This window comes from Tachysurus fulvidraco, chromosome 5 (assembly GCF_022655615.1).
Source record: "Tachysurus fulvidraco isolate hzauxx_2018 chromosome 5, HZAU_PFXX_2.0, whole genome shotgun sequence".
NCBI lineage: Eukaryota > Metazoa > Chordata > Actinopteri > Siluriformes > Bagridae > Tachysurus > Tachysurus fulvidraco.
The window spans coordinates 18,419,206-18,446,178 of NC_062522.1; the positions used below are offsets into that span (position 1 = coordinate 18,419,206).

Consider the following 26,973-nt stretch of genomic DNA (forward strand, 5'->3'; position numbering starts at 1 on the left):
AACAAGCCCAGCCAGTGAGGACAGTCACGCTCGTGCACGACGGTTAGGACAAATTACTCGATTGTAGCTGGTCGGTTTTCGACTTTTTGGACATTATTATCAATAAAACGGGTATTATACGTGAGGAAAACCGGTCTGGCACCTGTCCGACTCTCTCTCTCTCTCTCTCTCTCTCTCTCTCTCTCTCTCTCTCTCTCTCTCTCTCTCTCTCTCTCTCTGTCTCTCTGTCTCTCTCTCTCTCTGTCTCTCTCCATCCCACCGAAAGCACAGATGCTTTTCACAAACTGAGGTAAGAAAGTACTTTTCTTTTCCTACACCTTCATCACTCTAGAAATCCAAACAAAACACTAAACTCTACCTTTCCACTGTTCACTATTCACCTCTATAATGTGGATATTCTGTAATGTACCTTTACAAAAAGCTGCACATTCCTTCTGTAATTTCATTTAAAGCTTTAAAGGATTTACAGTACTATAGATAATGGTGTATTTTATCTGAGAGAGTGTGGTCCTGTGGTTATAGTTACAGCTCCTTTATTACCATCATTAACTTGTCTGGAGATCTATAGCAGGATTGTCTGGAAGTGGTTTCAGGAACTGTATATTTTATTTTAGATTTTTATTCCAATTTTAGCTTATGCAAGGTTTTTCACAAGAGCTTTTAACTGTGTCTAATTCCCAATAATATTAGCCATTGAGCAACCATTAAACATGTTCTGGATATGGGGTTTATTAAAAATATTATTATATATTTAAATTATGTATTAAAAAGACAATGGTAGTTTGACATACTTTCATTCATGTGCTTCTGGATTTATGAATTTTTTCCACATGATTTTCAGTACTACTTTCAGGCTTATAAACCACACACGTGTGTTTCATGTGTCTAGGAATACCATACACTTGTGTTTCATGTGTCTAGGAATACCATACACTTGTGTTTCATTTGTCTAGGAATACCACACACATGAAATATGTTTATATTGAAATGTTCAATATGGTCGATTTTATTGGTCAATGCTGTTTTTTCATACTTCCTGTGAGAAGTTAGCAGATACACTGGTCTCACACATGGAGCATTGCAAAGAGATTGCAGAATATATGATTTTTCATAGGACAGAAACATAAATAATATCAAACAGAAGATCTAAAATGCACAATTTACTGTTAGTGCCTAAAAAAGAGGAAGAGTTTTTTTTTTTTTGCTTACCGTTTTCCAGTTACATTCGGTGTCATATTAATAGGATAGTTAGTAAATAACATGATCGGTGTGATAGTGGCGATGGCTGTACTTGTGTGAAAGTTTTTTGTGTGAAAGTGAAAGGTTTTGAAGCTGATGTGTTTGATGACTACAAATGACTAAATGAGTGAACTGTGTAGGGTAAAGAATTAAAGCACCGCTGCATCAAAATTTTAGAGATGAAGCAAGAAGTAATTCAGAAGTGAGAACTTGGAGCCTGGAATGACTTTATTTTTTACCATGCATTTGAAGTACAAGGTGGGAAAAATCTATGGATGCCTCCATTGTTCATCTTTTGTTAGACACAAGCTAGTGAGGAGGCAGGCTTAATGGTTAGGATGTTTGCCTAGCATCTCCAGGGTTGGGGGTTTGATTTCCACCTCCATCCTTTGTGCTCTCAGTTTGCTGGCTCTTGGGTTTCTTTCAGGCACTCTGAGTTCCTCCTCAGTGAAAAACTAATGTTATAGTCTGATTGCATCTCTAAATTGTCTATTTATTTCAATTCATCAGTTAAAGGTGTCTCTTTCTCTGTGCACAGGGTCCCGGCAACCCTGTGTAGGGTAAACCATACTGAAAATGGAAGGATAGGTCTGTCTGATCTTAAACAAATACTAGCTGGACGTAGGGGGACTTATGAGTTATGACCTTTACAAATACAGCATAAATCCTTCTGCCCTTACTGTCAGCATAGTGGAACGGTATTGTGGGTAATGCAGGAAACTAGGGATAAAAGCTAATAGCACATAGAAAATAGCACAACATGTTAAGAAAAGAAATTTTGCAATGGAAAAAAGAATTCCATTGCAAAATAAGTCTTGGACACCATGTAAGGTTGGATTTGTTTTGTTAGAGTATGTAATAGATACGATTTGTTGTCTAATCTTTTGACAGTGTGCATTAAGATTATGACTGCAATCAGAACAAAATGCTTCCACCTGATATCATGCAAGTTGTATATGTTTTCTCCTGCTATATCTTCCACTAATGCACACAAATACAGCTGTTGTTTACCTCTTATCTTCCTTTGTCAGTACCTGCACAGCATCTGTTGAAGAACCTCCAGTTGAAGCCATCATATTCTCCGTGTACATCTTGACAGAAACTGCACTAACAGGGCTCGGGTCTCGGATTAATTGCTTGCGTAAGGTGCCTGTAGACAGAGATGTCTGAATATTTTACTGCACTTAGAGAGAGTAAGCCAGATTGTGTTTACACAAGACTGCTTTATTAAAGAAGGAAGTCAGGAAAGCTGATACATTAGGCCACGTAAGCGAATAACTTGGTACATTTCCAATTTTCTCTTGAATTTTCTCTGCATTTTTACTGCCTCTCTCCTTCTCCCACTCCGTCTCACACTCATATCTTTCTCTATTTCTGACTCTGGTTCATATTTCTTGTGGTCAGTGCTGCTATTATTGTATGAAGAGCTATGAAAAGATTTGGGTAGATGATGCTGAGGGCAAGAGCTATTAGAGGTATTAGTGATTGCTCTCTCTGTGACCTTGCCAGTGGAATTGTCAGTTGAGTGCTTCTGCAGAGGAAAACACTGTCAACCACTCAGTTTAGCAACTAGTCATGGCTGTTGGTTGAGTGTAATTGCTGGGGTGTGTGTGGAGAACCACAAAATAATAGAGCTTGGATGAGTTAATGGACAATAGAGTGGACCATTAGAAGACATAGACACTAGCTAAACTTTTTCTGCTGAAACAAAACAATAAAGAAATTAAATGTAGGAGGTGCTAAAAGAAAAATCACCCCGAATAATCTCTATATTCATTTTTATCATTAAACAAGATCTGCAAGATTTCCTTTCTCAAAAATGGTGAGTGAGATGAAGAAGCTTTTCCTTTGTGGATTCTAACAGAGAAACCCGTCTGTTATGTCTTAAGCATTGTCACATTTTACACAGTATAGCTGGCCTATTTTGGCACCCAGTGAATGAACCAACTACTCGTTGCATGCTCCGGTGGTGACTAGTAGTGTTGTGTGCTATGTACAGCAATGCACACAACACCGAAAATGATGCTCTCCAAGCATGATTCCTTTTTGTCAACAATCACTTATGGACTGTGAACCCCACTGCCACTAGATGCAAGTACAATGCTAAGAAAAAGTGATCAGAGCCCGAGAGGAATTCAAATTCATCTCTGATTCCTGTTCTGTTAAACATCTCGTTATGTAGGAGTGTGGGGACAAAATATCAGCACAATAACATTGCTTCTGCAAGAAACGTTTTGGCTCCCCAATCAACATTTCTATTATTTTCCACTTGTATTTTTGTTTCCTTACAAAGTGTTGATAGTCACATAAAAGACAGCTCTGGCAGAAAGCAGGATTTGGAGATTTGGGGGATTTTGGGACTTGCTTTGGGCAAGGTCTCTTCAGGTGAAAAGTGGTGTAGTTTACACACTTTTACAACAACTGAATGCAAACAGTACAAGCAGTGTAGTGTGAAATGGTCAGTGATTCTGAGACTTTGAATGTTATGTAGTATGCACTCAGAATTATATTAGAGATTGTTGGCGTTTTTTTGGCAAGCATATTGCAACAGCACAAGCATTGACCAGCTAGTGTCCACCTGTGATGTCAGAGCACAAGACAGATTTTTTTTTTTTTGCAAATATTTCAGTATAAAATATTTATTTATATGGTGTTTCAGGATGGAGTTTTCCTTTCAAATCACAAAGATCTTGCAACACACTGTTCATGTAAACTTTATTTCTGGTTGCTGGCTAAGAACAAGGAGTAAAAGCAAAACCCACATTTTTAAGGAAATCCAGATTTTAATACTGATGAGACTGTGACATAAAGTCATTTATAATACTGTGCACAAACTGTTCTTTGCCATGATTTTAGACTACAAAAATCGCTAGGGTGCAGTGTTTATGTTAATTTATTGCATGAGATGAGCCTTATCAAGTAGATAATCGCTTTAAATTGTCGCAGTCGTCTAACTATAGACACATACAGATGAGCAAATCTTATTCACGTGTATCTAGCTACACTGTTTGGACAGTTCTCTCCTGTGTAGCTTTACATACGAGGATTTATGCTTAATAGCAAGTAGAAGCCATAGTAGTGGAGACAAGGCCACACTTCAGAGTGTGATCATTGTTGATAGGGTGTTTTTTTTTTTTATACAGCAAAGGCAATCAAGGCCAAATGAATTGCAGACTATAGCTCTCTGTAGTGGGAGGGGGAGTGAACAAAAGGGTCTGCTTTAGAACTGCTCTTCAAGCAACAAATCAAAAATAAATCATCTTGTGTCAACCTGATATCACCCCTTTAACAAATCCTGTGGCATTCTATAGAGCATCAATCTCCCCATTGCCTGTTTCTACATTAGTACAATAGAATTACTTAAGACAGGCCAATTTAGATATCCTCTGTTCTCTGCAGATATGATGTTCTATCTATCACGATTAGAAAAGCAGAGGAAATAGATTGTGTTGGAATTGATTTTCTAGTAGTAGAGTTTTTGCTTTGTAGTCAGGATCCTTTCTTTCACATCAGCCGTAATGGATGAACTCATTCTTCATGTTGTGGTGAGCTACTGTGACAGGAGCTTGAATGGCTTCCTGCAAGACCACCAGAGGGCAGGCTGGCAGGTGTTTCCTCATCACACACTTTGTTGTGTTTATGTGGGCGGTACTTCATCCTTACAACCTGTCTGTTGTTTCCCACCATTACGATTGACAAGACCTTCTGACCCCCACTAGCACAGCATACACACTTTGTTAATATCAATTATTTGTTGATAAATAAGGCCTAATATGTGCATTCAAATATTTTATTTTAATGTCTCTCAAAGCTCTGTGTACTGTATGTGTATGTGAAAAAAGTATTTGCCTTGTATGTATTTTATGTATTTTTCAGTAATTTCACAAAACTGTAGCTGAAACCGGAGCAATCAGTATGTGTTTATAGGTTTCTAAGGCACTTCAAACTATGTTCCTCTGACCTTTAAAATGAATTCAAATGGATGTGGATTGTACATTATGCCGGATGCGTCAAGCAGTAATTTTGTACAATATGAAAATTATTATATAGTAAATGTCATAGATTTACAGTTGTGCAGATGCTTGGGTTTAGTTGACATTAATGGACTATGCCATTGCATAAGAAGATAAAAAGCACACGACTTCATACATAATTATTATTTTTTTAATTAACAGCATTTGTGATAGAAACATTTTGGACACTCTTCTTCATTTTGGAGATCATCTCAACACTGACATCTTCTCAACATCCTTGGAGCTTCACTCAGGAGGATTTTTCTCTGTGCTTTTCCTAAACACACTGATATTGTGGGTGCGCTATCATGTCTGTAGCATCCATCTAAGTATGGGTTACCCGTAGCAATGAATAAATAAGCTTGGCCACTCATGATGATGACATGTGCTGTACCATCCAGGCATTCAGCAGAGAGTATTAGGGGATCTAATCTTTGTACGGAACACATTTTCCAAGTTAACAACCTGCTGCCACCAAATCGCACGGCTCTATGTCACTTCTGCCAAATTCTAATCCTTGCAGCATGATACAAAAGGAGGCCAGATTTCATCTAAACCAACTTTAGTCCAGATTTAAAGCTTCTGTGCTCACTGGAGACATGTTCCTTCTTTTTGTTTTGTGTTCACATTATCAGTTGATATGATGTGTGCTGTGATAGACCCTTTAAGAAACAAACGTTATGAAAGTGGATCCATATTTAATTTTTTAATCATTTTATGCACTTGCCTTATTTTTTTTTTCTTGAGTCAATACTTTACCAAACAAAATCCTGCGCTACAACCAGCATAAATAACAGCAACGATTATGCCACATACATGTATTTGTTGTCGTTTTGTTGACTACAACACACATTTAATCCACATGCTGCAGTCATGTGACTTGACATTTATGTACGTACAGGTTGTGTTGTTGGTGGTGCAGTGTGCAATCTGGAATTTCTCTTTGTATACAGTGTTTGTATAAAACAGTAGAGTTGCTGTGATGTGAGGGATCAGTTCTCTAACACAATAATGGTTTATCAACGTAATGGTTTAAATCACGGCACATACGGGAAGCTGCAGTGATGGCAGGATAAATTTCAGCTGTCATACAGAAGAGAGCCATGACCCTCTCTATCGGCCTGTCTATCTTTCGCACACAATCTTTCACAACTTTATTCTTTCTGTCTTGTTTCTTTGATCTTTATACTTTCTCTCTCTCCGTTTCTCCCCAAGCTTAAATGCAGCAGTCACCGATAGACAGATTTTCCACTAGAGATTAAAATGCTCTTTATTTTCTCTCGCCTCTTCTTCCGACTTGCTTTTCCTTTTTTCCCTTCAATGTTTCCTTGTTCTCACAGAGGTAGTACCACATTCCCTGAACATTGCCTGAAACCAACGCAGTGAAAATGGAAATTAAGAGAAAATAACCGATCTTCATATTGCTTCATATTTGTACCATTCATTTGATCCCCCACACTTCTCCCACAGCTTTGTGTTTTATTCCCTGCTGTTGGCCATGTATTTATCATTATCACAGGAGCAAGGTATTTTGAGCCATTAACCTTAAGTACAATCTGTGTTTATGGAGTGGAAGTGTTGCCTAGTGGAGAGCTTTTGATAAAATGATATTCCTATTCCCTTGTCGACTAAACATGTCCAAAGGGAATCGTTTTGGCTTCTTTGAAATGCACATATAAATGAAGGGCACATAAGAGAGGGCAAGATGAGGTTGAGCAAAATTACACTATGTGCACTTCGGTGCATTCTCCATGGGCACGGTGTCTTCACTGAGATGGTCAATTTGAACAAACTGTCAACCCTTTTTCCTGTAAAAAACCTTATTTGCAGTTATGGTCAGTGTGTGGGTGTGCATAAGAGGCAGAAAGAGGAGTGTGTGGTTATTTTATTGTCTATTGGTCCAAATCCAAAACAAATTTATGCAAATTATGCAGGATTAGCTGCCTGTAGCATATGAGCTGATTTTCGTCCCAAACCTAATTTAATATTTATCTATTACAGAATTCCTGAGCATGCTACAGATCTGTCAGAGTCAGACAAAAAATATCCACAGCGTCTTTCAGAGCTTTTTTGGAAGGAGCCTACATAAAAGGGAGATGGATTTTAGTGTGTCTGTGGGAATTTGTGCCAGTTCATTCACGTGCTATATAGGTCTGTCTCTGAAGCTCCGAACCACAATCAGCATTCCAGTTCACCCCAGAAGTGTTCATTTAGGACGAGTTCAGCAGCAAACCATGTCTTTATGTACTTTAATTTGAACATAGTGGCACATGCTGGAGCAGTAAACATCCTTTCCTGAATCTTTTGGCACAAAGTTGTAAGCATACAATTTGAAAACAAAAGTTTAAAATATCTTTATATGCAATAGCATTAACATTAACCCTCACTAGAAATGAGGGGCCACTGTATTACTGTAGGCAATAAGTATAACGGAAGGTCACATTCTCCTGGCAGCTGCTAAACCCAGATGGATTCAGCACTCGGTTGTCTCATTTTGTAAGTTTGCTTGGTCTAAAATTTCAGGGATGAGCTCTTGTTGCTCCTGGCAACACAATAATAATAGGTTGACTGAGGTGGTGTGGCTGAAACACCTGAACTCATTTAGTCATTGAGAGGAACTCTTTCTTTTGGCCATGAGGTGTATAAATATACAGTTGCACTTATATGACTGCAAAAGTTAGAAGCTGCCATGTAATAGCCAATAAGTAACTGAAAAGGCTGTTTGTTGTGCATGGTAGTATGTAAAAGATCAGTGATGAAATTGCAGTGTTTAGAAAGGAGAAAACATGCTTGAACTGCAACCTGGTGAATCTACTCATCACCCATGCAAATGTGGACAAGTAAGCAACGATGATGAACAAATATGACTTGAAATCAGCTTGTGTGCCAGGGCGGCCAAATCATTCACCCCTGTGGATCTAATTCATAATGCATATGTCCCATCTTTCAGCATCAAAGCTCTGGGTATTTGTTGATAGTGACCTCAGTAACTGAGTTGGATTTACTGAAATCCTTGTTTCGACATGTATGGTGGGTCAGGTATCGAAGACCATTTTTTATATTTTGAATACAATTTTATTAAGGAATAAATACATTTGTGTCACAAAACAAGTACCAAAATTCAGATCCAAATGCAGGGATAGCGTACCAAATTCAGATTCAAACAGATTCAATAAAAATAACAGAAATACAAACACATAAAAATGCTGGTGGAAAACAATGACTACCAATGATTACCAAAACAAAACAGAAACATGAAACCAGTAGCCAAAAAAAAGGAGACTAAACCAGGAGACAAACTCAAGGACTCAGTGTCCTCAAAAACATGCATTGACTCAAAAACAGACACAAGATGACATAGTATTATTAGGGAAGGTAATCAGAGAACCATAAGGAACAGGTGTGCAGAGGCAGGAACGGGATAAGGATGGGGCATGGCACAAAGGAAAAAAGCACATGGAACAAGATATAAACAAATGGCCCCTTATCTGCCCCTGGCAGGGAATTGTCCAAACCATCTTTGGTTCATTTACTATTCAGTTTGATTTGTTTTGCCACAGTGTATAAGAATATACAAAAAGAACTCCTGCTATGTGTCATGTGGCCAGAGTAAAGGCTAAAATATATTTAATTGTTCATAAATGTTCAAACAAAAACTGTAAGCAAATCTTTAGCAAGAAATTCTAAAATGTATATGAGCACAGAAAACATAGAGCTTTGGTGCAAAATAAAATATTTGTAGAATTTATTAGTAATCTATGACTCTTTTGATTGAGTGATTGATTGATTGATTGATCTTCTAGTACTCCAACTTGAGTCTTTTTGGCTCAGTTGAAATTTAGCAGCTTGCATCTCAATTGCCCATATTACATAACACGTATGACTCACTTTCTAAAGTCGAGTTGAATTATTTTTGCATTGCAACCGTATCAAACCGCAGCGACTCTCTTGTAAACGCCTCAGACCATCTTTGTTAGGCCTCAGACATGTGTTTTTGGTTGCGCCCAATGGATAGTTGCACCCAGTAGATAAACAGTTGGCTTGCACTGTTGATAGATGAACACCTTTCTTCTCTAATATCAGTTTTAGGTAATAGTTTCACTCAGTGTTTATTTTGAGCTCAAGACTCAATTCATTCATAGAGCATTTTTTATTAGCAGTGCTTTTTATCTTCTTTTAGGAAGGAAGGCTACAGGCCAAATGTTCTAATTTTGTGTCTCTTGAAGTATGATGAAGATCTAAATGTGACTGTTACATAAATCAGACAAGAGTGTTTATTCTTGACTTGACTCTCTCTCTCTCTCTCTCTCTCTCTCTCTCTCTCTCTCTCTCTCTCTCTCTCTGTCTCTGTCTGTCTCTCTCTCTCTCTCTCTTTGTCTCTCTCTCTCTCTCTCTCTCTCTCTCTCTCTCTGTCTCTGTCTGTCTCTCTCTCTCTCTCTCTCTCTCTCTCTCTCTCTCTCTCTCTCTCTCTGTCTGTATGCCAAGGTGAACTACAGGGGCAGAACACATAAACACAGAGACCATACAGTCTTGCACACTTGCCTGAGGGGTCATGATTCATGTTTGTGAATCATTTTGCCCTTTTGTCTTCAATCTCCATCACTCAATCGACTACTGCATGTCATGTTCCTTATCTCTACATTACCACAAAATGCAGAACTGCAAAAATAAAGCTTTGAATTTTGCAAGATTCAGGAACTTCTACCTTACTACATACATACATACATACATACATACATACATACATACATACATACATACATACATACATACATACATACATACATACATACATACATACATACATACATACATACATACATACATACATCAGGGGTGGACAAAGGGTTCATTAGCTAGCTAACTGGTAAACAATGCTCTAGTGTGCTACCCAGTTTCATGTTTTTGTTTTTTTTTTGTTTTTTGAGTGTGGAAACAGATTTACTTATGCTGATACATGGTAGCTAACAGAATGTAATAATGTGTCTTGTGCTAGTTTACTAGTTAAGTGCATTTAAAAGAGATGGAGCATATCCTGTTTGTGTTCTTCATCAAGTCATTGGTAAATATTTCATTTGAGATTTGTTGTTCTATTTATGCAATGCATGTAAAAGACATCATTTGAGTCTACCTTAGTTTTCATTTTCTTTTGATATGTCTGACTGAGATGACTTAATTTCTGAAAGTTACAACAAGTTATTGTATATGTGCATTCATGTCTGCGCTTTATTTGAGTAGATGGCATAATATATTTGCGTTGTTTGTCTGCGTGAGCACCATGTACTGGGTTTGCATTGGGAGTCGCTTGCATGCATTTCCTAATCCTAAATCCTTTTCTCTTGTTCTCTCTGACACTGACACTTGCTGCCTGATTTCTCCCAACCAGAATGAGATTTTTGTTTTTGTCTGCTTCATGTTCTGAGGAGCTGGATGTGGATGATTATGATCGGGCTGCCACTGAATTGCCTCCTAAAGAGTAGCAATCAGTTGCGTTTGTGGAGCTGCTGGAGGTTGTAAAAAATAAAGTTTTTCCTTCTGTAAGCAAGGGCGTCTCCAGGGCATCTTGTTGATGATAGGTTTCATGAGGCAAAACGGCAGTCAGAAACCTGGGCCTTCTTCTAGCCGTTGGCTTCAGCCTAGTGCCACTAGGCAGGAGAGGAAGGCTAGTGTTGCTAACCAGGCTCTTCTCTTAAGGATTATCTTAAAGGTTCTCTTAAGGATACTTCTTGGTATATTCATGTCAGAAGAGACCTCCTGTCTCAGGCACAGCGTTTGATTCTCCATTGTCACTCCTAGATACCAGCTCTTAGATTCTTCACTTGTAACTGGGTTGTTTTATATTGTTTAATTTGTCTCAAATACTCAAAGTGTCTCTTAAGTCATTAGATGAATTAACATTCATCTAATGACTTAAGAGACACTTTGAGTATTTTGAAAGCAATGCTCTGGCTTTTTAAGAACTTCAAGGAAATCCTTCTGAAACTGGATAAGAAAATGCAAAGAGTGTGCAAATGCAATGAAAAATATATGACACTGTCAATAACGAATTTAAATCATTGCATTATTTTATATGTAGTATTTCATAGAATATTTATGTCTCATTTTACTTTACTGCATAATTGACATTCATGAGGGCATTTTTGTATAGCATACAACTAGAATACCAGGAGATATTATTCCCTCCTTTTAAAACAAGAGAGCTGCTCTGTGCCTCACTCAAGCCCTGGCATGATTTTAATTAATCCCATTGGGTCAGTCAAAGAGAGGCCTTTACCACTTCTTGTGTGTCTATGTGTGAGTGCATATTGTATATTTTTTTGACCTTGTGGGGACACAGGTGGCTAGTTACAGGAAAACACACAACAAGTAACAAGACAAAAGTGTCCTGCCTGGACAGTAGGTGAACATTCTTGTGTGTCTTGTCACCAGCCTGCACTTTTCGTTTGTTTGTTTTTCTTGGTGCCCTGTGACATCGCTCCGCACATGTTTCTGTGGGGGACTCCACTTTACTTCCTGTTTTTCGATGGAGGATCCCATCTCACTTCTTGCCCACGGGGCATTTTTCAGGACTTTTTTGTGCTCCTGTGGGGGAGGTGACATGGTACCAGCCTTATGTGGAGGTTTTTCCCCCTCCCTCCCTCCGTCCCTTTCCGGACATGGCTCGGCCCTTCTGCTCGACTGTGGACGTGGCTTGCCCTTTTACTCGACTGTGGACATCGCTCAGCCCGCTCTGGCTACGCCACCGTGTGCCTTGCTCTTCCCTCCTGCCTCGCCGTGTGCCTTGCTCCACCCTCCTCCCTTGCCGTATGCCTTGCTCTCTCCTCCTGCATTTATGTTATCCCTGTACTTGGGGCTGTACTTTATCTGTTAAGACACCCGCTTTTTCTGACAATTGTGTGGGTGTTTTGAAGCCCTGCCTGTCCCCTGTAGTGTTATATATTAGGAAAATTACTTAGTAGGGCCTCCCTTTGGCATGGATTGCTGTCATGTTGACATGATTGCATCTTACAATTCCTAGAGATTTTTAAGGTGCACATTACATCCTGCATCCTACCATATCTAAAGGGTATTCTTTTGGATTTAGATCCAGTGAATGGTTATGTTCCTGAAAGCAGTTTGAGATCATGTTTTCTTTTTGACGTGTTGGATTATAATGCTGGAAGTAGCGATTAATAGATGGACAGTTCTGTCCATGAAGAGATGTATATGGTCAGCAACAATACTTAAATAGGTTGATTGATTGGTATTAACAGGCCCAAAGTGTGCCAGGAAAACAATCCCAACACCTTTACATGACCCTAAGCAACCTGGACTGTTGACAAGCTGTTTGCACTAAATTCTGACCCTACCAGCAGAAACAGATTTATCATCGCAGGCTGTTTTGACCAGTCTTTGACTGTCCAGTTTTTGTGAGTCTTCACTGCAGTTGCGGCTTTCTGTTCTTGGTTGATTGAATATTTGATATGGTCTTCACCTTATATTTTAAAGGGTTGCATTCTGAGATGCCTTTATGCTCATAACAATTGTACAGAGTGGTTATCTAAGCCTTTCTCTTATCTAGAACCAGTCTGGCCATTCTCTGTTGACCTCTCTGAGCTGTTTTCTCTTAGCCCAGTGCACTGCATTTAATACACATAAGTTTTATCATTAAGATTTGATCACAAGCAATGTATCATTTTTTTTTTGTCTCTAACACTCTGTCGAGTGTGTATTAGAGACAAGAAAGTCTTAGAGTTATAGATGTTCAGTTTTCAGGCTATTGGATTTTCAGTCTATAGATAGTTGGTGATGTATAACATATGGACCCATTCCCATTTGTACTGTGGTTATATATTGTACAATAATCTTCCCCTTATTCCCTTGAGTCTCACAGTAGTGCAGTACCTACTTAACAGTCTACTTTACAGTATTCTGCAAATAATTTTGCATATTTGAAGTTGCTGAGTCTCTAATTTGACTTAAATTTTGAATGTGCTACCTTAAGCTTGAGACTCGTGTTAGAAATTGCTGCTGTCCTAGCATGCTAAAACATAATTTTCATTTACATTTTTTATTAAAAAATTAACTACTCTTGCCCGTGTAACAGTTTTGCCAATAGCCAATTTGCATTAATAAGAAATTAGTTAAGCTAGTTAGATCCTAGGAGAGTGAATTCCTCTGGTGCCATGCTTAATAATAAAATTAAAAATATAAATATATGTTTGTTTTTATTTAACAGTCATTTTGAACACTGTAACAAATTAATGGACAATGAAGTTTAACAGTTTTAATGTTCATAAATTCAGGAAGTGATCTGGACACCCGGAAGTGATCAAAACTCGGGTGAAGGCTTCCTCTGAGGGAGAGGATGAGGCATGTGTTGCTTGAAAGAAACATGTTACGAACATTAATAAAATCTTTAAGGCACTTTTGCATATAAGTTTATATTATTGTGCAGCAAGATCATCATTGTAGCAGAAATATACAGAAGCTATAGTTATATTTTCTCATTTCCTGAAACTGCTGTTTGTCCCTGCTCTTTTTTACATTAGATGCCAGTCTAGGAATTTAGTAGGTGTCCCTTGAGTGTGTATAAAAATGGGTTTCATTTCAGCCTGTGGACGTGCTGTACATGTTCCTTCATCATTTACAAAACAAAATAAGATTATGACTTTAATATTGTTAAATATTATATCATATATAGTTTTATAGTTAAGATCACGAATTTAATACTTTGATTTGCTTGATTTGTAAGTTATGAGTTGTATTGTTTGGGTCTTTGACAAAACAATGGCGTCATATAAAAAAAATTCTGTGTGACATTTTGACAAATGGTGCCTCCGCCACACAGCATTTTTTATATGACACCACTGTTTTGCATCATAAAGTTCAGCATTTCATTTGTTTCTCTTTGCTGCCTTATGATAATCTTCTGCTATGACTCTCTAAGTTGTCTTTACCAATTCAGGAGATATCAGTTTTGGCACATTAGTATTCTCCATGTGTACGCAGAGACTTCTACCGTAGCAAAGACAGTATTGCATCCATTTTTACAGCTTTCATTTGAATCCATCTAAATTTAATCAGGCTCAGAAGAATGATTCCAGACAGTTTTGATCTTACTATTCAAGGACAGAAAGCGATTACACCATTTGGTTATATTTATAACTATAAGGGAATGGTGAAAAATGGCATACAGGGACTCACACTGCTGCCTTTGGTCCACCTTTGTTAACCTGAGGCATTATTCATCCTTGACATCCGAGCTCCAGACTAGGAAAGAACGACTAACCTGCATGTCAACAAAGACAGGAAATTGGATTCTCAGTATTGAAAGGAATTCTTTTCTCTCTTTAGATTTTTCATATAAAACAAAATTTTTATAAGACCGAGGTGATTTTGTGGAAATTTAACACTATTCTACTCACAGTTTCCATTCACTTCATGAGATGCATTCACTGCATGCATCATGCAAGCTGACAGACTCCCATGATTAGTTATTGTAACTGTGATTGATAAAGGGAGAGTATGCAGCTTCTTCCTCCCTGAAAGTACAGTTCTCTTTTGCTCCTGGTCACAGATGGCTGTGGCATCATTGAAAACTTTAAAGTAGATGGTAGAGCGAGTGCTTTTCTGTTCTGATTTGTAAACGCTTTACGTAATGTTGTCACTTCCTGCAGCAAGTACTAACATGCTTTTCTTTGTCAGTTATTTGCTTAGTCAGTGAGTGATTTCATTGTTTCCTTTAAGGCTATCATTTATATCACAAACTTTTTTACACTTGTTCCCCCTTTCCTACCAGTCATATATATATATATATATATATATATATATATATATATATATATATATATATATATATATATATATATATATATATACACACACACACCACACACTGCCACCTCTATTGATTTCTGACAAACAGATGACAAACAATACACACATATGCACACAGTCTGCCAGAGTAGCAGATTGATAAGCACCACTGTACTCACAGCCATAATTATTTCAGATGCTTCAAATGTTTTATGCTCTGTGTTTGTCAATTTAGATGCCACTCGCTTTCTCTGCTATCTTTTATTTCTTTTTCTTTAATTTTTATATTTCTTTGTTCCTATGACAACCAGTCTTTTTTATGATGCTCTTGTTCGTATTTTAACGAGTGACGCAACAAGCATTCAGCTGTGACAAAGTAGAACACAAAGGCTTTTTGCATTCATATAGTAAATACTAAAGCAGCACTCCACACTGGTAAGTGACACAAAGGCCGTGGTACAGCTGCTTTGTTTCATATAAAACTTTTTAACACATTTTTTCTAATTGTGTTCCACTTGTGGATTTTTCTGTGGCTGTAATGACTCTCAAAAACCTGAGGCATCATTGGCATCATCTACATACATAAATCAATGTATCACAGACTGCATATGTATCTCTTCTGCCAAGATAGTGCTTTATGAGTGAAACATATCCAATTCAACCAATAAAGATGTTTTCAGCTTGTTTGTTAAAAACAATTTTTTTATTGCTCTATTGCTACTTGAATGCGAGAATGCTGAACAGCCAAATACAGACAGATGTCCAGCCATCTGTACCACATTTCTATGTCCAAAACCCCTCAAGACAGCGTAGGCCCAATAAAAGAGCATATCAATTTGATCTGTGGATGAACATTATATTTATCTATTTCATATGGTGTCACTGCATGACCAGGCTACCATATTAATGACAGAGACAAATAACAGTTTCCTGGCTTGAAAGATTTTTGGATGTATACAGTACACTGTTAAGATACTAATACTGGGTAGATCCACTCTGTGCTCTCAAATCAGGCTGCCAGGATATGATTTCCCCTTTTCAACAGTTTTGGTTTACCTGTGCCTTATATCTGCATGCCACACAATTGGCTGATTAGATAATTGCATGAATGCATAGATATAAAAGGCGTTCCTAATAGTTCTACAGTAAGTGAGTGTTTTGGTTGTTTTTTTATTTGAAAAGTGTTTGTGTTCCTTTAGAAAATGACATACACACACACACACACACACACACACACACACACACACACACACACACACACACACACACACACACACACACACACACACACACACACACACTCTTCTCTGATGTCTAGTAGCTGTGGACTACCAACTGAGATCTCTATCATTTTGAGGTCAAACACAGTAGGAGTAGAGATTGGTCAGGCTTTCGAAACACATATGCGTGGGCCCACACTCACACACAGCAGGAGGAGAATTTGGTCAGCTTGAACAGTCGAGCATGAAACAGTCCAAAAGGCTTTGAACAGCCACAGTAGAGTAGTAATAGAGCTGCATTTGTGGACAGCAGAGATAAAAAAGAACCGATACAAAAAAACCCCCACAAATCTCAGCACCTCTTCATGGCACTTTCAACACATATGAAATTCATTAACTAGCAGCTTCTTCATCTTTAGGGCATTGCAAGTACTCCTGGAATTTGTCTAACTAGGGCATGGATTAAACCAGATTTTTTATTTATTTTTTATTTATATTTTTTTATTTTTTTATATGAACTTTAGCAATATACACCCTTAGCAATATACACCCTAAAAAAACACCAGAAAAACACCCAGAGATTGAAATGGCAGCACTGTTGTAATGGTCTATGAATCCTGGTTCCTCAACCTCAGCTACCTTGTATTTGACCTTGTCTTCCCTTCTTTCACTGTCCAGGGTGCTGAAGGTCACTGACCCACCAGTCATACATTGTATTATCTCCAGTAGAGGGCAGTGTGCAGTGTCTGCGTGTAGACAGTGCTCCTTAACATTTTTTGAATGTTTTTCATCTTTTACTTGTTATGTTTTTCATCTTTCCAGTCTCATGTCCAAAAATCACATTTCTCATCTGGATCTATCTGGTGTGGAAGAATTGTTTGAATACAAACTGAATCATGGCTGAGATTTATTTGTATATACTCGTTACTAGTGAACATTGTTATACTCTAGTGTGTGTTGGTACACTGCCACATTTGGCTTTAAAATTAAAAAGTGTCTAAAAGGCTGAAGTAACAAAAAGTCAATGATATTTAGAACAATTATTTTTAAACAATAATTGAGCAGTTTATAATGGGTAAAATTAACCGAGACTGAAGCCAAAAAGAAATTACTGCACAATTGGAGTGTGGTTGTTTTTTGGCAGCTCTTTTTGCATCATAGGTTACTACAGACATTTCCACCAGCAAAATATCAAATTAGATGATGTATTTTATTATGTGATATAAATAATAGATGTAAAGTAGACTCTTTCAGTAGTGGGAGGTTTTTTACTGTAGTGTGGGCAGAAACTGGTCAGAGAAGGGAATACAGACATAATGTTCAGGAAACTTCCATAAATTGCTTTACTTTACAAAGTACATCAAAATATACAAAATGTCTTTTGACTATTTAAGTAGGCAATTTTAAACTTAGTGTTATCTTGCCCATTGCTATCTACAGTCTTCAACATATATACAGAATATAGTACCTACTTTTATAAAACACACTTTAGAGCAAATCACAAGGGAACAAAACATCGGGTGCATTCAACTAGGTACACGATTGAAATCTTTTTATAGATAATGACATAAGCTGTCCAAATTCGAACAGAAAAACTAATTAAAAAAGTTATTAATTATATTACATGCTAAATAACAATTAAAAAATATAAAAGCTTTTTTCCCCTGTAACATAATGTGAAACAAGATATTTGATTTGAAAATTAGGATCATCATTAAGGAAGCAGTGGAGGACTGAAGTTGTATGATGAAATGCACCCACTGCTGTTCTGCCATTTAAAATGAGATTACAGTACTTCACCGTCTAGACAGTGTCTGTCCCTGCGAATGAAAGGTCGAATAACCTGCACTTTGTTAATTTATGTGTTATGAAACTGACTTTGTGTGTCCTAGAAAGTCAGTACCCCAGTACTGTGGTTATAATTTAACTCTGATCGTTAGTGAATAGGTTTAGGAATGTCTTAATGTCTTACTAGTTTACTTCAAAATAATGCAATAGTGCAATATTGCTTTTGTTCCACATTCCTATAAGGAAAGAATTAATTTGGATAAACTAATATTTTAGACAGAATATGGCCAAATGCTTTATGTATTTTTTCACCTTTTAGCATAAATAGATCTTGAAGAATCTGCACTCACCGATATCCATCAGCTACTGTAGCTGGCTAATTGCTGCTTATTAGGCCCATATTGAGTTTTCTTTTAGAATTGGTTGTAGGTCTTCCCTTTCATCTTCATCAGCTCCCTTATTTTAAGTCAACTGTAGAACAATACCAATTATCATCTCTAATCAGCTCTGGAAGAAAATCTCTCCACCTCTATTACTGATATGTTGAATTTATGTGACTACGTATCTAGTCGTGCAGTTTGTAGCAGGGAACATTTTGTGTTTTTTTGTGCTCGCTTTCTTTCTGAATAACCTTTAGGCTACAACTGTTATCTATAATCCACCTTTATACACTAGTCCAGCAGGGCTTTGTTGCTGTGTTGCTTTGTTTATGGGATATGTTGATATGTACATTGTGAGCTATCAGACTGGTACATGAGGGATGCGGGCACTGCGGGTGGTTTTTAGACTTTAGAAGAAGAAAACAGATCAAGCATGTGATTCCCTTCGGCACACAGAGGTCACAGTGATCTGATTTATGATGACCCAAGTGAGCGAGATTCAGCTCTGATGGAGTCAACATTTCTGTTAATAGAGGACAAGGACATGTTGATATCAGTGCACAGTGAGGACACAGCAACTAGACAGTAGACATTGACACAGTTTCTGAGAAATGTTGTTCATGTAAATACTCATTTGCATGCTACTAAAGCTCTTGTCACATTATGGTGATCCATCATTGGTGACATGTGTTTTATCTGGAAAGTGCCCAGTATTGCAAAGTCGAGGCTGCTTGATGTTTCTATCAATCAACCATAACATTAAATCAATAAGTGCATAACATTGATTATCGCATTACAATGGCACCTGTAAAGGATCTGGGCAATGCTGGGAAACTGCAGGGAAACGATGTTATGTTACTGTGGATGTTACTTTGACACATAGCACCTACCTAAACATTGTTGTTGACCAACTACACACCAGCATAGCAACATTATTCCCTAATGGCAGTGGCTACTTTTAGCATGCACCCTGCCAGACTGTAATATGAATATTTATAAAAAGGTTTTCCAGATCTCAATCTGATCTGTGGGATGTGCTGGTCTAATGCATGGAGGCCACCTCGCAATTTTCAGGGTTTAAAATTTCTGCCTCTGATGTTTTAGTGTCAGAGACCACAGCACGCAGAGGTGTTGTGGAGTCCATACCTTAATGACATAATGCAAATACATTGGATTTCTTCAAACACTCAGTGAAATTAGAGTATTGCAGTTAAATGGAATTTTGCTTCACCGTTTAAAAAAGAATGTACAATTCTAAAACAATGACACATTTACAATTATCTACATGTTCTTTCTTTGAGACTCTTCCAGTCTCTGTTTTCACGTTCAACATACTTCTCAGGTGTGGTGCCACAAATTTGAATTTACATTAGTTGGAAGCAATGCTCCATTTTCCCCATGGCTCAGAACACTGTGAGAGGTGCTATGACCCAGGAAATCCACTTCTCCCTGACTGGAAGGCAATGAGTTGCCCTCCATGCGTCGGCTTGTAATCACAGACACCAGTATAACTGAGCACATGCCTCTCCCTCACCCCTCTGCAGAGGAAAATCCTGGAGGGAGAAAGGGAGGGCAGTGAAGGACAGGCACAATGACACAGGTGCAGGACATGAGCAAACTCATACGAAGACAAATAAAAAGTGAGAGAGGGAGAATAACAGAAGTGATTGTAGCTGTGCTGGTGTGAAGATCCTTGTCTATTGCAGACTATGTCTTATAGGAAGAGGAGCTTCACTTTTGGGGCATATGGAGGGTAAGAGTGAGATTGAATGTCTGTGTGTGTGTGTGTGTGTGTGTGTGTGTGTGTGTGTGTGTGTGTGTGTGTGTGTGTGTGTGTGTGTGTGTGTGTGTGTGTGTGTGTGTGCATGTGAACAGTATGGGCATGTGTGTATGTATATCATATAATTGTGTTTTTTAAGATAATGTTTACAATTTATCAGCATTGTTTAAATTAAAATCTTTTCTTACTTCTAACTAAATTACCGATGGCACAATCTGTTAACGAGGTTATGCAACACACTGTGTCCTCTTATTGTCTGTAGGCATGTTATTAATGAGTGTCTGTTCTTCGAAACCAAGCACTAATATATACTTAACAAAGAGAGAATTGTCCTACCACGTGGAGAGTAGAACACAAAATTGTGCTTAAGCCAGTGTGCAGACACAATGTGTTCAGGGCTGCCGTTCCTAAATATCAGTTAATCACACTTGGGAAAGGTTCTCCCTAGTTTACTTCAACTTTAGTTATAACTGCTACCTTTCACTGTGTTTTCTTTTTTCAATTTTTTGAACACTTTTATATATTGTACAGTGATGCCTATATATTTACTGCAGACCCACTGTAAGGTTGGTGTCATGTGCGACATCATCAGGTTACAAACACAACCAGTCAGCAGCACTTTGTGTAAATAAGGGTGTCACAAACTCAACTACATGAGAAACTTACATTGCAACAGGCACCATTTGTTTACCTTCTCAGAAGAAGTTAAGAATAAGAAGTTTTGTTCTCTACATTTTCTTATCATAGAAACTGTAATGCAATTGTACAATGTTAAATTTTTACATTGTACAATTTGTACAATTGTTAAATTTGTGCATAACAGAGGTAAGGTTATCATATTTTAATCAAATGTTTTAACAATGTAAGCGAATATTAATGAAAGTAGATGCCATACTTCTAGCAGGAATGTGTTTGTGAATTACAGATTTTTTTTTTGACTCAGAATAACCAGATCAGAATAGCTATAATATAACTGCAGTAATGTGTAGCCTACACATTATAATGAGCATAATACAGTATGTCTTATGAGTCTTATTCTCAAATCTAGGTGCTTACAGATTTCAAATGTCTGTATCAGAATTTGGCTGTAATTGTAAAACTTAGCCAGTCAATATTCTTGTTTGTACTGGCTTGCAAAGTTTTCTAAATAATTTAGTTGGTTATAAGCGAGTGTCTTGACAGCCTTGACTGTTATTAGTTCCTTATACATGAAACAGTGAAACAGTGATAAAAAACAGATAAAATTAGTTGTTTTAGCCTTAATTTCTTCATTTACCATTTACCCTACAGTGAGATTACATTTACTGCATTTGGCAGATGCCCTTATACAAAGCGCCTTACATTTGAGAGTTAAAGGTTTTGCTCAGGGGCTCTGTGGCAGCTTGGTGGACCTGCGATTAAAACTCACAACCTTCTGAATGTTGTTCCAACACCTTAACCACTAGGCTACCACATTCCTCTAAGATTAACCCTTGTATGTTGTTCGGGTCTATGGGACCCATATTCATAAACATCAATAGTTTTGTAAAACTTTGCTTCCTTGTAAATTTGTTGATTTTTTTTCACTCATAACTTGATTAAATTTGATTTTATTAAAAAACAACAAAAAATGAGTAGCACTTTAATTTAAAAAATGTGATGTAATAAATGTAAAGAGCAAATATTAACCATATATGCTGTTTATTTTGCTTGTAATTGGGATGAAGTAAACATCTGTAGAGTATTTTAACAGAAAATGTTTGATTGTGTTGAATTAAAGGCCCAAAAATGCAGACCATGAGACCCACGAACACTGGCTGAGCTGAGTAACAAAAATACGAACACCATACAAGGGTTAAGTGATATGAGATTATGTGATATTCATGCTAAACACATTCTGTACATGGCTCAGTGTAGGTGTGATAGAGTGATTGTTTTTGAGTAGACTGACTATGCTGTAGATACACATATAACCTACCTGCTTAGTCTTTCCTCACAGTTTGGCTGGTTTAATGTTACAGCATGCTGACATTTGCAGTAAGTTAGTATATGTGAGGGTTTGATCTTTCTGTACAGCCACACTCTCAGAACCGAGGTTGTAAAATTTTCTCACACAAACAAGTGTCATATTAGTGTCATACCTTTATGCATGTATTATTTAACACTCACAAATTAAGTTAATTTATTTTAATAGACCTATTCATGAGAGCTGAGAAGACAGCTGAAAGCTTGCTTTGGCTGTCTAGTTATGCTAAATAAGGTTTAGGTTAAAGGTTAAAGGTTTTGCATCTAGGAGTGGGCAGATTTATCTGTACTGTTGACACAACAGTGGCTCTTTTTATCCCATGTCAGCAAGATCCATGTGAACACAGTGTTTTGATTGACACTCTCCTCTGGGGCTCTGACATTTACTACATGTAAACAGAAGGCAAGATTAGCAGCATGAGACAAATTAATCAGAGACTTGATAGTGATTTATTTTCCTATCATGAGAATCAAATTATCATTCAAGTAATGAACCATAAAAAAATTGCATACTTACAGGTCATACTTACAGTATATCACTAGTGTATTTTGACCATGCTAGTTTGTTTACACCAACCGATTAATGCAGCAAATCAAGAGCATCACAAGAGCATCAGTGAGGTCAGGCAGTGATGTTGTGGAGGCCTGGGAACAGTCAGTTTTTCAGTTCATCCCAAAAATAATCAGTGGTGTTGAGGTCAGGCCACTCCAGGTTTGTTCTTCAACTTTGGTAAACATTTTCTTAATGGACCACACTTGGGGAAATCTTGGGATGCGAAATCTTAATGCTGGTGCATACAAAGACATTGTAAACATTTAAGTGTTTCCAGCTTTGTGGCAACAGTTTGTGGAAAACCCATTTGTGTGTGTGTGTGTGTGTGTGTGTGTGTGTGTGTGTGTGTGTGTGTGTGTGTGTGTGTGTGTGTGTGTGTGTGTGTGTGTGTGTGTGTGTGTGGTGGTCAGGTGTCTACAAACTTTTTGTCACACAATGTATATTAATTGTATAGATTTACAGACAAAAAACATGACCTTAATGATAGACAAGGGCTTTTGTTTACACTATTTTGTAGTAAAGATGTGTGGTACAGCCACAGGTAGTGTTACTGTCTCACAGCTTGTGGGTTCCCAGTCTGATTGTGAACTAAAGTACTGTTTGGGTGAAGTTTTCTCTGTGTTCCTGGGAGGTGTTTTCTTCCATGTACCCTAAACATGGCAATAGGTATACTGACTACTTTTAATTGCTCCTAGGTGTTATTGAATCTGTAAATATGTGTGAGAATGTTGTGTGTATATCAGGTTTATAAGTAGTGGAATCACAAGTTTACTCTAAAGCCATTTAAAAAAGGCTGAAGAAGATGGATATCACAACAGAATATAGCAGTCAACTTATATTTGCTCAGTTAGTTAACTTTGGACATTTGCCTAAATTATAGGTTTAACCATTATGTGCCTGGGGGTAATAAGTCTGTTAGCACTAGATTGACTAACCTCTAGCAGAAGGGGACACAGGGTTTAAGGGAGAAATTATGTATATTTAATTGTTTGCATTCTGTAAAATATAAACCAATTATTTTGTTAGTAAAGCAGTGTATTTATTGTCTTTGCAGAGTGGACAAAACTTTCTCCAAGGCTAGAGGTCTATGGTAAGACAGCTTCTACTGTATACAGTATATGTTTATAAAATGATGTAAAAATCTATTAGACGGCCAATAATAATAAGGTTCATTAATTGTATTAACCTTGTTGGAAACCATGTTGATAAATTATAGAAATGTGTGTTAATTTCTTATTTTAAAAAAATAAAGAATTTGTTGGTGTTTTGAGCAAGCCACATAATTTCCACTTGTTTTTTTTTTAATGCTACATATTCGCAAGATGCAATTGTGCTCTCTGGGATGACTGAGGCATTGTCTGGATTTGCTCTAATGTTTTATCTATTTTGATGATAGGAGGAAAGCATACAATACTGTTGTCCCACTCATAAAACCACAGGGCAATTTATTTCAAATTCTATAATTCATTTTAAATTCCATGTTATGCATTTTGAATACTTCAATTATAACATTTAACAGCACCGCATTTGGATAAGTTCAGTAATGCTGTAAGAAAGACTTTGCTTATGTAGGTGAAAGTAATCCAGTAGGTTCATTTTAAATCTATGCTAGATAAAGGAAGATGAAGTGCTTCTGGTAAATGGAATTATGTTAGGATTTACATTTCTGCATGAATCTGCTCAAAAGTCTGGTAGCACATGCTAATATGAACAAATACCTAAGAGAGACAATTAAATTTCCTACCTATACACACATTCAGACACAAAGTGTTGTTCATTTGTGTGCTGAGATTAGCATCAGTTTGATGCTTAATGACAGTCTCTTGCTTGCCTCTGTTTTCCTTTGGGTGAACGAATATCATTAAAAAGTTTCACTCATTACAATACAATTACACATTTTTTTAGCAGTGTGTGGGTGTGGGGAATGAGGAACTATGCAGTTTATACATCATGCTGTACTATATAGAGTCATTGACCACTTTATTAGAATACCTTCCCGTTCAGGAAACAGACAGTCATGCAGACCAGATCTATGCATGACATAGAGCTTAAGTTCAGCTACAGTTATATTTATCGAAACTGGATAAATATGATGACCGTGACTCTAAGTGTGGCTTATGCGTTTTTTTAACCTTAAGTGCTGGTTCTCAGATGCCTCAGATTCTCATTCTTGGGTGATAGAAGTTAAACCTGGTCCTCTGCTGTGGTTTTCTGCTGTAGTAGTTCCTCCACCTCATCCACCTTTGATATATGCTGTGTATTACAGGATGCTTTTCTGCTCACCTAAGTCGTAAAGTGCAGCACAAGTTACAGTAGACTTCCTGACATCTTGCCAACCAGTCTGGTCATTCAGTCTGCTCTCTCTCATCAACCAGTTTACACTTGCTGGATTTTTCTGTATAGCAATAATCCATTCTGTATAAACTTTAGAGGCTGTTATGTTTGGTTAAATTTGGAATGATGTAGGAATAGCAATATATAATCTGATTCTATTTTAGTGGAAGGTCCTTACAGAAATTGTAAGGCAAAGTGTTTCTGTCTTGACAATATTGACATTTGAAATCACCAAGTTTCCATCCTTCATGTGTGTCACACTGAAAATGGAACTTGTGTGATGGAAAACAACACTGTGACTTTATCTTTCTTTGTGTCACTCCAACACACTTCTGAGAATCATAAGATAAAAAAGTAATGCCATTGTAGCACTTTTCCTGAATAAAGACCAAGTCCTAATGTCACGATTATTATTGTTTGGAATGCACAATGTCCTTATGATTAGCCCATTCAGATCAGACTTACTCATCTGCCTGCCATTCTCTCTAAGGTATAATTTCTTTTGTGAATCACAGACCTCAGAGTGACTAAGCCTCAGACGTGGGCTAGCTGATTAGCTTTCTCAACTGAGTGGGTTGAGGACAGGTCAAGGACAGGTTATGACAAAATGAATAATAAAAACAGAATAAATTAACAGCTTAATAAATCAATTAAACATTTTTTTTAAGGAAAATGTGTATATTTTATGTTTTTAGAAGTTTATGTTATGTTCATTTGTATTGAATTTAGTTTTATTTTTTACTTTTTTTCATTGTACATATCTATTCATTTCTTTGCACACTGATTTATTTATTATTATTATATCATTTTATATTTCTTCTTTTTTTGTTGTGTATTTCATACAGTTATTTGTTTGTTTGTTTGTTTGTTTGTTTAGTATTTTATGTATTCTTTAGTTTATTTTTTTCATCCATATGGTAACAGTGTGAGTGTTACAGTATGTATATAAGTTTAGGCATAGCAATCTGAGTAAAAGGGTAGGAGAGAGTGTGGGAGCGCAGGGTTGAGTAGGTAGCATTAGTGATACAAAACTTCTGATTACAAGACTGATTAGGATTTGTAGTTGGAGATGGTGATATGACCTTCCACATGATTTTCTGACATTTATGTCATTGTTTTGATGTGCTACATCATGCATTTATAGACAGTGTGTGCACATAAAAGTGAAATGTGACCTCAAGATGTGTTGCATGTATGTGGTTCAGCTTGTTCAACTTGCCAGGTAATACACACAACATTTGACCCTACAAAGTTAACTGCATACAGGATCAAATTCAAACCTATGACTAAAATCACCATTGAACATTTGCTTGAATTAATGAACATTATTTGATCATTTACAATAAAAGAAAAGCCACTGAAACATTGATTGACTGTTTTGGTGCGGTACATATCAGGGATTTGGGCTTGAACCCAATTATAGGGCTTATTATTCATAAGCCCTATAGTTGTAAGCTTGCAGACGTCTATCAGTGCAGCAAACTGCAAGCCAGCACCTCCACGTGAGGGATTAAATAACCTACAATTTTCTTCCACTACAGTCAACTGTCTCACAACTCTGACTGTCAGCTGCAGTGTGTTTCACATTCAGAACAGCCTGCAGGGACAATCAAGCTACAGCTCTGATATTATTGAGCCAGCGGGAATAAGTAGAGAGGATGACACACTTGATGACAGCCACCTTATTAGTATAAGGAAAATGAAACACAAAAATACAAAAAAATTAATCCAAAATAAAATTCATGAATAAACACAGATAAAACAACATATATGACAATGAAATATACAATCTGTAAAATAAATAGAGGAATTCAGATATCCTTTGAGCTTGGCAGTGTTGTGGAGACAAAAGCTTGAACCGAGG

At 37.2% G+C, this 26,973-nt stretch overlaps 1 protein-coding gene across 4 annotated transcripts in view; it reads left to right on the plus strand.

The window, feature by feature from the left end:
* The window catches only part of rap1gapb (RAP1 GTPase activating protein b), a 56,314-nt gene continuing 29,341 nt past the window's right edge, over positions 1-26,973 (plus strand). The window contains exons 1-2 of one of the 4 annotated variants that reach the window (XM_027146694.2): positions 1-289; positions 23,830-23,865. Coding sequence is in view for 2 of the 4 variants with exons in the window: in XM_027146691.2 (XP_027002492.1) it covers positions 20,148-20,191; positions 23,830-23,865 (80 nt within the window). In the remaining 2 variants the exon portion in view is untranslated. Of the gene's footprint in view, positions 290-19,980; positions 20,192-23,829; positions 23,866-26,973 lie in introns of those variants that run through there. The other 3 variants (XM_027146691.2, XM_027146690.2, XM_027146695.2) reach the window with 3 other exon arrangements.